The sequence below is a fragment of the Psammomys obesus genome, unplaced genomic scaffold, assembly GCF_907164565.1.
Source record: "Psammomys obesus unplaced genomic scaffold, mPsaObe1.curated_primary_1811, whole genome shotgun sequence".
In the NCBI taxonomy this organism is placed as follows: Eukaryota; Metazoa; Chordata; class Mammalia; order Rodentia; family Muridae; genus Psammomys; species Psammomys obesus.
In genome coordinates, this window is record NW_026596085.1 from 4,625,053 (window position 1) to 4,639,265 (window position 14,213).

General features: G+C 38.7%; 1 protein-coding gene across 1 annotated transcript in view; it reads right to left on the minus strand.

Moving 5' to 3' along the window:
* Nucleotides 1-14,213, minus strand: part of Arid2 (AT-rich interaction domain 2) — a 91,230-nt gene that overhangs the window by 54,638 nt on the left and 22,379 nt on the right. The window contains exons 2-4 of the mRNA XM_055626813.1: nt 8,524-8,657; nt 2,975-3,193; nt 1,123-1,190 (exon numbers count right to left, since the gene is read on the minus strand). Coding sequence (XP_055482788.1) covers nt 1,123-1,190; nt 2,975-3,193; nt 8,524-8,657 — 421 coding nt within the window. The remainder of the gene's footprint in view (nt 1-1,122; nt 1,191-2,974; nt 3,194-8,523; nt 8,658-14,213) is intronic.

Here is a 14,213-nt window from a genome sequence, read left to right on the forward strand (position 1 = left end):
GTGTGTGTGTGTGTGTGTGTGTGTGTGTGTGTGTGTGTGTGTGTGTGCGTGCGCATTTTTTCAGGGGGAAGGTGCACATGCATCTTGTGGAGGAGCACACAACCTCAGGTGCCATCCTCGGGAAGCCTCTCACGGCCCAAAGCTCTCTGATTAGGCTAGATAAGCTAGCTCTCGAGCCCCAGGGATTCTGCCGTCTTGGCCTCCTCAGCACAGGGATTATGACAGAGCGCCACTACACCTGGCGCGTTAACATAGGTTCTGGAGATTAAACCCAAGTGCTCTCACAAGCAGTTTACTGACTGAGCCAAACTTTCCAACTCCATGTGTTAGTTTAAAAGTAAAATGTAATCACGTAATGTTTAAGGTCCATATTCTATAACTCAATGACATGACATACACACTCAGGTGAATAAAATGACTATGTTATTATTTGTAAAGTTTTTTTGTTTTGTTTTGTTTTTCCTTCAAACCATGCTTCACCAGGGAGTATAGGCTGGCCAGGAACTTGCCCTGGCAGGAACTCACTACATAGACCAGGCTGGCCTCAAACTCAAAGAGCTCCTCCTGCCCTTGCCTAGCTTCATGGGTGCTTGGGTTAAAGGTGTAAGCCGCCATCGCTGGCCACACCTAGCTTCTCAGTTATTATTTGAAATCTAAACTACTAAGCTGGATATCCACTGGTAAAGAATTTGTCCAGGCATTTTGTGGTTCCTGACCTGAAATTCACAACTACACCCTTTTCAAAAGAACACGCACAGACGCCCTCAGAAGCCGCCCTTGCGCATCGCTCAGTCACATCTTGTTGAGGGTCATTTCTCTTTGCATTCTACAGTGTCAGAATGCTCATAAAAGTAAAATTTCCTGAAACTCATCCTTGGGGGTTTAAATATTCTCTGCTATTATTATATATTCATTACCTTGAAATAAACTAAGAAACACAGGAATCTCATTTCTGTTTTTTACAGACCTCGAGCGATTGTCCATTCCCTGACACCCTCTAAATAGGCATGGATCAGCTCTGCCGAAGACCAAGGTAGTGGTGTGCAACACGCACAGAACCGCCACCCCCTGACTACAAGTCGGCTTGGCTGCAGGCCCCCCACGTCAGCATTTCTGAGTTACCTTAACAAAGTCTCTATCAGTCTTCTGTCTCCATTCTTCTCCAAAGACAGTCGAGAGAGATCCTAAAGCTAGAAGAATAAATAGCACAAATGCAAAAATGAACCCTTCATTCAGAACATTACATAGCTTTGAAAAATAATAAAACTACATCTCAATATATTGTGTTTGCTAAAAAGAGTTTCCTAGTAAATGACAGTGGTAGAAACTAGTGTACTGTCATAAATAACGATGTTTTAATAGAGCGTCAAACATGCTATGCCTCTACATCAAAAATGCACAACTACAGCTAGAAATATGCTACAGTACAGCACAGATGAGGCCCTAAGTTTCATCCCTAACAACACAAAACAGAAACTTTGTGCACATACACCACATAGACACAGACACACATCTAAAAATAAATCTTTAAAAACAAGACTAAATTTTAAAAAGCTATATACACAGTAAAGAAAAAAAAAATGTATGCATACAAGCTTCCTTTTGTAGGGAAGAAAACAGTAGAGAGCTAAACAGATGCCACTGCTGCAGAGTGCCAGGCTGCCACCACTGACAATCCCCATACCAGGCTCGCAAACAACTTTATGATTAATACGTAAGCAGTGCTGGTAAATAAAACCTCTGTAAGGAAGACTCTTACAGTAAGAGTCTGTAAGCAAAGTAAGTACTCCAAGCAAACAGTCAAGCAGATGGAGCCACACTGTGCTCTGTGTTTAAGAGTGTGTGCTCTACACTGGGGCTATGGAAGGCAGAGGCCAACCTTGGGTGACATTCCTCCTTCCACTTTGAAACAGAGCCCCACAGTCGGGTGTGGCAATGCGCCTCCAGGTTCCTCTGTATCTGCCACATATCTTGTCAGAGGACTGGGTGGCAGGTGTGTGCTATCACACTGCAGCTGCAGGTGGGTTCTGGGATCCCAAACTCAGCCCTGGGTTTGGCAAGTCCTGTGCTCAGTGAGCTACCTCCCAATCCCTAAAGCCGATGGGGTTGTTGGAGCTCGTTTTAATCTGTTGCAGCCAGAGGGTTACTATGGACCTCTGGCTGGCCTCATGGCTGGCCTTAAGACAAGAGCCACCTGCCCCTACCTCCCGGGATAAACCAGTGAGATGACAGTGTTGTTAAATTTAATGTTCTAGACCACGGCACTGCAAGTACCCTATGTCAAAGGAATGTGAGAAGATACACTGGACACGAGAATGCCGTGTCTTCATACATCAAAACTGATCCAGGTACTTCCACGCTATGTATTGTAAGTCATTATTTATACACAATTCCATTCCATGGCAGGTCAGGAAGACTCCACTAATATTATTGATGTGAAAACAAATGTTCCTTACAAAGCTTTTGTTCTAAGGTTTCAAAAGAGGGATAAACACCTCAAATTCCATTCTATACAAAGAGCTGAGTTACATTTGAAAAATCAAAATAAAATATCATACACACCATGAAAATAAGATGGGAATCTAACAAATTTACAACAAAAACAGTAATAATAGTCATTGTTCCATCCTCATATAATCAAAAGTAGTTTAGGCAGAGGAAGAAGCTAATTTTTATGTATGCTTACACTATTTTAATTTTTTTCACATAAAATAAGTCTATGGCAAATTCCCAACACTCTTAGCATACAATAGTTCGTAAAGTTTGCAAACTGATACAAATCAAAATACACTAAAATGAATTCATTTGCAAATAACTGGCTTTTAAAAGTAAAAAAGAAAAAAAAATCTACAAATCACTAAAATGCTACAATAAATTCTCTCACAAGCTGTGATAGCAAATGTGTTCTATTAATAAAGATTTTTTTTCCTTAGGAACCATGAAAAAATTGTATCTAAAGTTCACTAAAACTTACTGTCATCAAACACCCCAGCATTAGCAAGTAATAACGTGATAATTTTGGGATCTTTTTCAAGCTGCATGACATGCTTGCTCTCATTTGATAGGAGAGTGCACACATTAATAGCGAAGTCCACTTCGTTTGGGAGTCCAGATAACAGGGAAAGCACCAGTTTATTATAATCATTTGGTGAATTAAAATCCATAGATAACCCATAACTTTGACGTAGATAATCTAATAAAAGAAAAAACAGAACAACAAAATACTGCAAGTTAATCATGGATGGATAACTATCGCCTCTTTCTTCTGAACATAAACCACACCATCCCCTCCCCTTCCTCTTTCTTCAGCATAGACTATAAGCTAATTAAAACTGTCCAATTTTTTCCACTTTTCAGGCTTTCTAATTGTTAAAAATTAATTTATAAATATCAAAATGCACTTACCTTCTTGGGCATCACTGACTAAACTATAACAGCAAATCACTAATTCACTGGATTTACTGAAATAACAGTAAAAGCCATAGTTTTTAGCATTAGAATCTAAAAATTTTGAAAACTACATTTAGTTTTCTAACCACAACCACAGACACAGCTCTGTTCCTTTGCTGCAATCCCATCTCATCCCTATTGTATTTTGTTCCTTGGTTCTGCTCTATTTTGAAATCTCAGATAGCTGGAATTATACACTACACAGGCCTTTGTGTTTGTTTTCTTTCGCTTAACAAATACTTCTGAGATCCATACCGACAGGTGAACTAATAATCCATTCCATTCTAGACATAGTTCAGCATGTCCCAGATGAAGGGAATTTCTGTTTCTAATTTGGAACATCTACCTATAAATATGACTGTTAGAAACATTCCTGTGTAGGAATTTGTGGGGGGGGGGGGGAGTCATTTTTCTTGGATAAGTATCTAGAAGAAAAAGTGCTGGGTCACACACAAATTGAGTGCTTAACTTTCTAAGAGGCGGTGAAACCATTTTCCAAAGGGCTGCAGCAATTTTACACTCTCATCTGCAATGTACTAGAATTCTTTTGCTCACACCCTTAACCAACACTTAGAGCATCAGTGTTAAATATCTTGAATAAGAATGATTTTTTTTCCCCAAAATTTTCTAGTCAGTGGCTTGTGCTCCTATTGTTTCAAACAGACATTTTAATTCTGATGATGACAGCTCAGGTCCCCATGTCTGTGCCACACACACTTGGCAGCCGAGCCACCCCATGGTGTCACGTGACTGTGATCCTAGCACTAGTAAGGCACAGAGAAAAGGATCATGGAGCTTGCTGGCCAGCTAGTTTTGCCAACTATGATCTCAAATTCAGTCAGTTAATCCTGTTTCAAAAATCAAGCTGGAAAGTAATTAAGGAAAATAATCAGTGTCGAGCTCTGCTACACCCACACACAAGAATATATAATTTATTTTATAATTTTGATGAATATAATTTCTCAAATCTTTATAATCTTTAAAGATTTATTTATTTATTATGTGTACAGTGGTCTGTCTGCATGTACACTTGCACATCAGAAGAGGGCACCAGATCTCATTATAGACGGTTGTAGCCACCATGTGGTTCCTGGGAACTGAATTCAGGACCTTTGGAAGAGCAGCCAGTGCTCTTAACCTCTCAGCCATATCTCCAGCCCCCTCATAAATCTTAAAAAGCAGACAAATATCTAGGCATATAGGAACACATTTTGATATTTCTGTATTGCCATAGTAATACAGAATCAGTAAAAATCATCAGAGGAGAAGTCAAGTCTAACCAAAGGTTAACTGCACAGGTGCCTTCACCCAAATCTCCTGAATGGAATAAACCTGAACTTACACTTAAGCCTTTGTCACACTCCTCAAGTTAATACAGTCTTAATATTAATCTGTTACTGAGGAAAACTATATAGATATTCTTACCAATTAACTTTGCTAATTGTACAACAAACAAACATAAAGTATCTTTTAATAATATTAGGTTTGGTAAAGATTCCTAAAGAGTGTCTGAGAAAATGCAGGACGTTAGTATCCAGATGGGGCTAGCAAGATGGCTCTGTAGGTAAAGGTTCTTATGGCCAAGCCCGAGGAGTTTTGATTACTGGGTTACACATAATAGAGTACTGACTGTCAAGTTGTCATCTAATCCCCCATCTGCCACAGAGACAGGCAGACAGACAGACAGACAAAATGACTGGTGCACACCTGAAACTCCAGACTTGGAGCCCCAGGGACAGGAGACCTATCTCACCCCATGTCTTTCAAACCAAGCTGGACAACTACTAAAGTGCAGTCTCATTAACAAAGCTATACCCCACAGGTCTTAGGGTCTTCTTTTCCCTTGCCCAGGGAGCTATGTTATTTCAGGATAAGACTGGTAATTTATTTTTAAGAATCTTGATTTAAAGTTTACTGAAGTGTATCATTGTTAACAAATTAAAATTGAAGCAACCATTTCTTTCTGTTTTCAATTTAGAGAAAAGAGAGAATTCCTCCTAAAAGGTTGTTTATGTCTCTTGCAGGGGTTCTACGGGATCGTCTTTCTATTAATGCTGGCAATGACTGTAATTACAATCTAAATGTCTGTTAGATTACGGAACATTTAATCGGCAATCAGTGTAACACTGACAAGCTCTACTACAGTAGAGTTGTAGTAACTTTAATGAGTTGTCCTCTGTGCTTTTCACACATATTGAAGGTTAGAAAAGCACTGGGTGTGCAGTCACTGAACACATGTCTAACACGCACAAGGCCCTGCCTGTGTTTGCTTCTCAGCAGCCTTCACCCACATAAACATTTAAAATGTATGCACAATTCAAACAAAAATATTGCTATCAGTGTTGAATAATCCAAATGCTCAAAACAGAAATGTCCCAATATTTTCTGTTATTTGAAGTCATTGTGGAAAAGAGTCAGTAACCTTGGGAAAATTCTGATACACACTCTCTCGATGTATGGCCGTCATGTGTGTGTGTATGCAGGTGACACACGGAGGCCTGAGGGGAAAGAAGGAAGAAAGGGAGGGAGGGAGGGAGGGAGGGAGGGAGGAAGGAAGGAAGGAAGGAAGGAAGGAAGGAAGGAAGGAAGGAAAACCAACCACTGAGGAAGAGTCTTTCACTGAAACCCAGAGCTTGTCTACAAAGCTAGAGAGCCCGTCTGTCCTCTCAGGCCAGGCTGCCATTCATTTATGTGGGTCTCTGGTGATCTAAACTCTGCCTTCATGGCTGCATGGCAAGCACTTTAACCACTGACTCATCTCCCTAGCCCCTGACTATTTTTAAGATGAGGCCTTCTTCTGTAGCACAGATAGGCTTCCAACTCAGGTCACCCTGACTGAGCCTGCTGGAGTTCTGGTGTATGCTGCTACATCTGGAATTGATGTGTGTGACACTGGAAAAGGAACCCAGGCTTTCCCCTGTGCAAGCAAGTATACTGTCCTTGAGTTCTTTATTTAGGCCTTATCCCTAAATAAAAATTTTGAAACAGTCTTAATTAATCATTAGGTAATTCCATTTGGGCATATATTTTTCATACATACATGCACGCACACATACCCCAAAACAAAACACAATAGTTTACTCAACTTTTCTACTGACAACTTAAAAAGAATCATCAGTGAAGGGCTTTCATATTGATGATAATCATGATTATTGGTATAATACGGTCATGAAGTTGCAATATTTCTTTCTATAAAAATAAAAGGCATCTCAAAATTACTAAACGTTACTCTGAAACACCATCTCTTCAGTGTGAACCATGTATTCCGCAGTCCGAGGAGAAAGCTTTTAGCTGCTTCTGCTATAAGAGTCCCCTGTGCAGACGTTGTCAAATATAATGAATCTAAGGCACAACTGTCCAGATTCCCATCATAACAAAGCAGACACATTATATCAGAAATCAGATGTCCTAACTGACGATGAGCCTTCTGCTGCTACAATAGGCAGCTCTCAGTTACTGGTGCTACAGGCATCTGAACATGTCCAGCTGCACCAGAATTTCAGCACAGAACTGCCAAAGAGCACTTCACTTCTTTCTTAAAGCCAAAATGTTTTAGTAAAACAAAGTAAATCGACATTAATTAGAGAGATCTAGGGAATGTAATTAAAACAAGTAAACAGCAGGTGTGTAACACGCCACTATAACCTAATACTTTGGAGACTGAGGCAGGAAGATCCTAACTGAGTCAAGCAGGGCTGCAGAGCAAAACCCTGACTCAAAACCAAAGCAAAAATGACACTTAGTTTGCTTTCTATTACCATGGTAAAACACCATCGCCAAAAGCAATCTGGGGAGGAAAGGGTTATTTCAGCTCACAGCCTGACCTTCACCATCCAAGTGAGGTCAGGGCAGGGAGCTAAGGCAGTACTAACAGCACATTTAAAAGCATTCACTGCTCCTCCCTTACCTCAGTCATTTGGGGTTTTTAGTTCTGCAAATTCTGCCCCCCCCCCACACACACACACACATACACCATGTCCGTATATTTCTTAAAGTGCCTATTTCAAATGTTCATTTGGAAACTTCATCAGGAACTTTGGTGCGTACCATACAGCAACAACAACAATAATTTATTTGTGGAATTGCTCTACCACTGCCTGACTTTATGAACCATATTTTTCGTACTACCCAAACAGAAAGATGGTGATGTAAGTACATTACCAGCTGAAAATAAAATTGCTCCTATGGAAAAAAAAAATGCATGTGACAAAGCCTCTCCCAGTGGAAATCACAGATATTAAGAATGGAAAGAAACAGAGGCAAATCCAACATGAACTTTGGAAATAGATGTTAAAATCAAATATAAAAACTGTAACAGTGCACAATGTGCCAGCTTAAATCAAAGGGTACCCATTAGAGGTTGGCACTGGTGTCAGTGACTGACTATGGAAAACGTATTTTTTGTAAATGCTTATGACTTGGTAATTATCTTCGAGCAGACCAAATACTAAAGACACTGATAGACGTATCCCGAGTTCATCCTCCCAAAACTCCTGAAAACAAGGACCTCCATTAGCTCTTGTCCAATCTCTTTATCAGAGTTGCAAGTTAATCATTTCCTTACCCAATAGTTACAGAATTTTCTATAATGTCACTTGAATTAAAAATTATAAAATTATTTTTAAAACTTTAAATATCATGTTAAAAATTATAAAGTAATTCAGAACATTTCTGACATTCTCGTGTGTCCTGCAGCAACTCTAGGAAATGTCACAGAGTCCACGTAAAAGTTCCTGCTTCACAGACACTTGACCCTCCCCCCACCCCCTGCAGCCAGGCTTAACTCAATTTACAGTTAGCTTCTGTGATCTTAAACAGACCTTTCTCTGCTGAGTTTAGGGGCTCTTCAGGATAGATTACTCATCAGCCAATAAGAAATTTTACTTGAAAAGACTGTTAAACTTCTTTCTATAATCTATGGCACAAGGGGCTCTAATACCAAGGAGACCCAAGCTGTGAAAGGCACCACTCTAATGCCTTAAGCATGCTTATGTGCACAGTAGGGACTAACTCACTAGAGGACCTCTACTTCCCATCCAAACCTACACCTAACTAATTTCACGTGATATTTACCTGACACACTGTGCTGCTGGTAATTGTAGGAAGATGGAATTGCACCAATAGGAAGCTGTGGCTTTGGATTGCCTGGTGGTACCTCATCATCATCTTCCCCAAAATGATGAACTTTCTCGTACTTCTCTAGATAACTGAAAGAGAAAAACAACAGCGCAAAACATGTTTAAATACATACATGCGTTATTCACAATCATAACAAAGCAAAACAAAATCCTACGCTAGTAAGACAATGACCTCAACTCATGGGGAATACTGCTCTAACTCAAAGCAAGTGAAAAAAGTTTTTCTGCTTATAGAAAAATCTTACAATTCCATAAATAAAATTAGTTATAGTATAGCAAAAATACAAGTGCCTGTCAGCAAATAAGAGTACACTTCATGTATTTTGTTCGTCTCTTTTTTTCTTTTCCAAGACAGGGTTTCTCTGTAGCCTTGGCTGTCCTGGACTTGCTTTTTTTGTAGACAGGTTGGCCTTGAACTCATAGAGATCTGCCTGCTTCTGCCTCCCAAGTGCTAGGACCCACCCAACTCATGCATTGACTTATCAAGTTCTATAGTCTCTCCAACAGTCACTCTCAGATGGTAAGACGACTTACACCTTAAAGAGCATAGTCTCCGTGAGGAAGGCTGGCTGGAAGACTAACGTGCTGGCTGGTTCTATGTCAACTTGACACAAACTGAAGTCATCTAAGATGAGGAAACTTCAGTTAAGAAAAGGCCTTCAGAAGATCAGGCTATAAGAAGCTTACAGGGCATTTTCTTAATTAGTGATAAATGGGGAGGACTCAGCCCACTGCAGGTTCTCTAAGAAAGCAGACTGAGCAAGCCATGAGGAACAAGCCAGTAAATAGCACCCCTCCACGGCCTCTGCATCAGCTCCTGCCTCCAGGTTCCTGCCCTGCTTGAGTTCCTGTCCTTACTTTCTTCAATGATGAACAGTGATAAAGATATGGAAGCCAAATAAATCCTCTCTTCTCCCCAGCACCTCCCACAAAAAGGAGGGGAAAATCAGGTGATTGAAAGACAAGTTTAAGGAAGTACAGACATGCTAAACTCCAGCTCTGACAAAAAAGATAATTCAACTGACTGAGTTTCAATGAGCTGGTCTGCAGCCTCAGTCATTACTGGAACCTAACTGATAAAGCATCGCTGAGGATTAAGTGGCATAATGTGTTGACTGTATTGTAAAAGGCTGTTAGGTCACCACTGATAAGCAATGATAGAGGTAGATTCATATGGTAATAATGAAGTTTTTGTTGTAGTAGAAATAGCTACACTCATTCCAGGAAGGCTTGTGATAGTTCCAAGGGCTAAATGAAAAAACTAGACATTGTTGTCCTAAATGAAGATAACTCTATTAAGTTTTATTTTGTGCAATGATATAATGGGTTCCTATTAATAACAATAGAAGACTAAGCTTGATTACTTTACAAATTAACTTTTGTATCTGGGATTAAGTCATCAGAGTTTTTAACTATCTGTTCCTTCAGCAATTTTTCAGAGACAAAATAATGTAATTGAAAAGGTATTTTAGCAGGAAAATATAATTAACTTTGTTTTGAACTATATCCTTGACTCAAAGTAAAGCTTTCTGTAATTGTTAAAAATAAAAAAATCTATAGGTACTATAAACACAAATGAAAGGAAGATTCCCTGGCCTTGAAGTCTACCACAGGCTCACTGCATATTTTGATATATTTCTGCAACTATTTTTTATTTATCAGCATATAATGGCAATGCACTATTTTATCCAATTGATAGTAATATAGTTCTTCAGTGACAAATACAGGTTATTTTGTTTTACAGTTGCTATCACAAATCATGCTGCATCTATGTCTGTCTGTCTATCATTTATCAATTATTTTATCTACCATCTATTTTTAGTTATTTCCCTTTTTTGCAATGGTTCACAACCATCTGTAGGCACCTATGTGGCAGATAAGCATGCAACACACATAACATATAATAAATACATCTTTAAAAACTTTGAAAAATTAACTATATGGAAAATCATCACTAGTTCATGTTCCCCTCCTAGGTCCTTCTGAAAGACAGAGGATGGTGCTTTCAGAATATCAACCTGAAAGCTAGGAAGATGTTTGTTTTAGGAAAATACTCTACACTGAAACACATCGCCATCATATGGAAATGATTTACATCTTAGGTCAGTCTAATGTTTTGAAAAGTTACAAGGTATCAGTTAACACTTGTAAAAGAAAAGTTCCTTCCCATGTACTTGAGCCACACTTCTTTAACACTTGTAAAAGAAAAGTTCCTTCCCATGTACTTGAGCCACACTTCTGAAACGGTATGAACAATACTCAGAAGCAAGACATAATAAAGTGTGAGTCCTTCATACAACAGTGGCACTTTATTTCAACAAACTGTTTTTCCTTGACATAATCTGCATCTCAATGAAAATTTTCTTAAAATGAGTACAAAACCAAAAATAATTTACTGACTAGAGACCGAAAGGAATTAAATTATCTTCTTCCTTTCCTTCCAAGTTCTCTGTTTAAGCTCAACTGGATCAGGAAACTTTCCTGCTTGCCGCCTGACAACTAATGAACCCGACACATCTTTACTGCTGTAGACGCATCACCAAAGCTAAGACAGGCACAAGTAGAGCATTTCAGTTTGATCCACGGATGTCCCAAGTAAGCAGTTAGTAAACAGTCTAGAGAAGAAGAAGAAGAAGGGGGAAAAAAAAAAAAAAAAAAAAAAAAGACTGAATATAGATAGTTCCTTTGTATTTTAAATCCCCAATGGATTTACGAGGTCCATAAATCAGGCCTATTCTTGATTTCAGTGCAGCTACCACAAAAGGAAGAATATGCATAAATTTAGACATAAAACTAAGTAGTATGGTAATAAAGAAATACCCAGGCTGATACAGCAGATTAGGGTGGCAGAATGATTTTTTACTAGTTTTAGATATTAATCTGCTAACAAAGCCAAAGTGAACCGAAGTAAAGCAGGTGTAAAATGATCTGCAGGACAGCACATTCTTCTGTTGCCTCTGCTCAGCTCATTTAACTTGAACTGTAACTGTCAGTGAGGTTATTGTGACAGACTATAACCCAGTATGCCTTCTTCCACTTGCGTGTTGTGGTACCCTGTAATGTTAGCATGTATCAGGAAACACACCATGAATGAGTAAACATGACTTGTGTTCTACAAGGGGACAATAGGAATTTCATGTCTAGAAAGTTTAAAGGTGATGATTTTCAAGCCATTAAGATGGACTAGACTCAGTTAAAACAAGGACAGCAGGTTCAACAACAACAGGTTCTCTCCTGGAATGCTTGAAACAGAGCAAACATGAAGATCCATCATCAGTGCTACTAGCGTTTCTCCCTGTTACTCCTCTTCTTGTATGGCCTGTGCGTGTTGATTTATAACTACCCTGGGTTTGGTTCTGTTTTCGCTTCCTTTGACATTAATTAGTAATTTTGCTGTACGACCCTATGTGGTGGTTTGAAAGAATGGCCCCCACCGCCACCAGGCTCATCCATTTGAATGCTATTTACCAAGAAGTGGCACTATTTGAAAAGATTAGAAGGATTATGACCAATACAGTGTAACAAACTGCTCTTTTAAAACATTTAAAACCGCTCATTTAAAATATCACAAATCTAGGAAAATGAAAGCCTTCCGGTCATATCTAATACATTAATTAGAAAAGCTGGATAGGGTTTCAGAAGATTTGACCATCATTACCAATATGACTGATTTTGTCTTCAATTTCTAGAGAAATAAATAAGTAAACTTGATCAAGTATCTATCAAGTCACACAGAAAATGAAATTAAATTTAGCATTATACATTGCAGAAGGCATATTTAATAACCACAATACAACTCAAGTATTTTCTTTCTTAACTCAAACACTGGAAAAACTAAAACAATTTTTATTATGTAAATTCCCATTCCATGCACAAAAGTATAGGAAGTAATCCAATTCATGGTTAATCTTATTTCAGCCAGTACTGTGATCTGTAAGTCAAAGTGCATGATGGAAGCTTTTTCACATAAAACCTTCCAAAACCGACAGGAAAGAGGGCAGGGCTCATGATTATCTCTCCTCCTGAGCCCAATTTAAAGGAACCTCTAACAACAAAAATAAGGTAGTTTCCAGACTCAATTCAAAATTAGAAGGTTTCAGAAATTTGGGTATTATTTGTAGTAACTTAAAAGGATCCACAAATTTATCTTGCAAAATACTTTTTGAGAGAATGGCTTAGTGGAAAGTGATCCCAGGTTAAATAAACCACATGAAATGGCAATTTGTATCTTCTCTAGCTACTGATGAAAGATGTCTGAATGTTTCATAATAGGATCTAGGCCTCAACAATGAAACCTTTACATCTAAGAAAAGACAGGTGAAGATATTAGTGTAGGCATAAAGTTATTGTGTAAATGAAATGCTGATTTCTGCATCCCCATATCTGGTTGCAAACCTTGTTCTGAGAATCTCCTGTCTGAATGTTCTGTAAACACTGCTCCCCAATTGTCCCCTCATATGCCAATAAAGCAGCTTAACAGCTAATCGCTGAGCTAGAGGGTGAAAAGTACTGGACTTCCTGCCAGCCAGGGAAGGAGGAGTTAGAGGAGGAAGTAAAGGAGGAAGTAGAGGAGGAAGGTCCAAGTGACATCAAGAGAGAGGAGCTGGAGCAGGGAAGCTACAAAGTACAAGTGTCTCTAGGATATATGCTTGAAGGAAGCCAAATTAGCTTAGAGGGTTAAGAACAGAGGAATAACTGCTCTTATTGTGCTGTGAAGCTTATTATTAAACAAATATAAATGGCTCAATTGTTTGTGTGATAGCTGGGTTAAGAGAGAAACTGAGAAACAGACAATATCAAAAGCCACTTACAGATTCAGTGCAATCCAATCAAAATCCCCATCTCAGTTTTTACAGAAATAGGGGGGAAACTATTCTAAAATTCATACGGAACCACAAAAGACCCTGGATAGTCAAAGCAATTCTGGGCAAAAATAACAATGCTAAGGAAAATTGTTATTTCATACTTCAAAATATATTACAACTCCACAGTAATAAAACCAACATGGCACTCACACACACACACACACACACACACACACACACACACACACACAGATATAAACACTAATAAAAGAAAATAGATAACCCAAACATGAATACATGCAACTACAACCACCTAGTATATGACAGAGATGCCAAAAACACACATTGAAGAAAAGAAATATCTTCAGCAAATGATGCTGGGAAAACTGAATGTCTACACATAAGAAGAAAATTAGATCCATCTCTAATGTACTGCATAAAAACTAACTCCAGATGGACCAAAGACCTAATTGTGAAACACTGTCAGTTCTAGAAAAATATCACATGTATAGGAAAGGACTCTTGCCCATTTGCCAATAATTGAGGATACGTATCATGTGGGACTTCATAAAACTAAAAAGCTTCTATATGTCTAAAAAAATAATAAGCAATTGTATAAAGATGAAGCTCACAGAATGGAAAAGAATCTTTGCTAGCTATACATCTAACAGGAAATTAATATCTGGAATATGTAAAAACTCAAAAAAGAAAAAGGAAGGAAGGAAGAAAGGAAGGAAGGAGGGAGGGAGGGAGGGAAAGAAAGAAAGAGAAGGAAGGAAAGGAAAGGAAAGGAAAGGAAAGGAAAGGAAAGGAAAGGAAA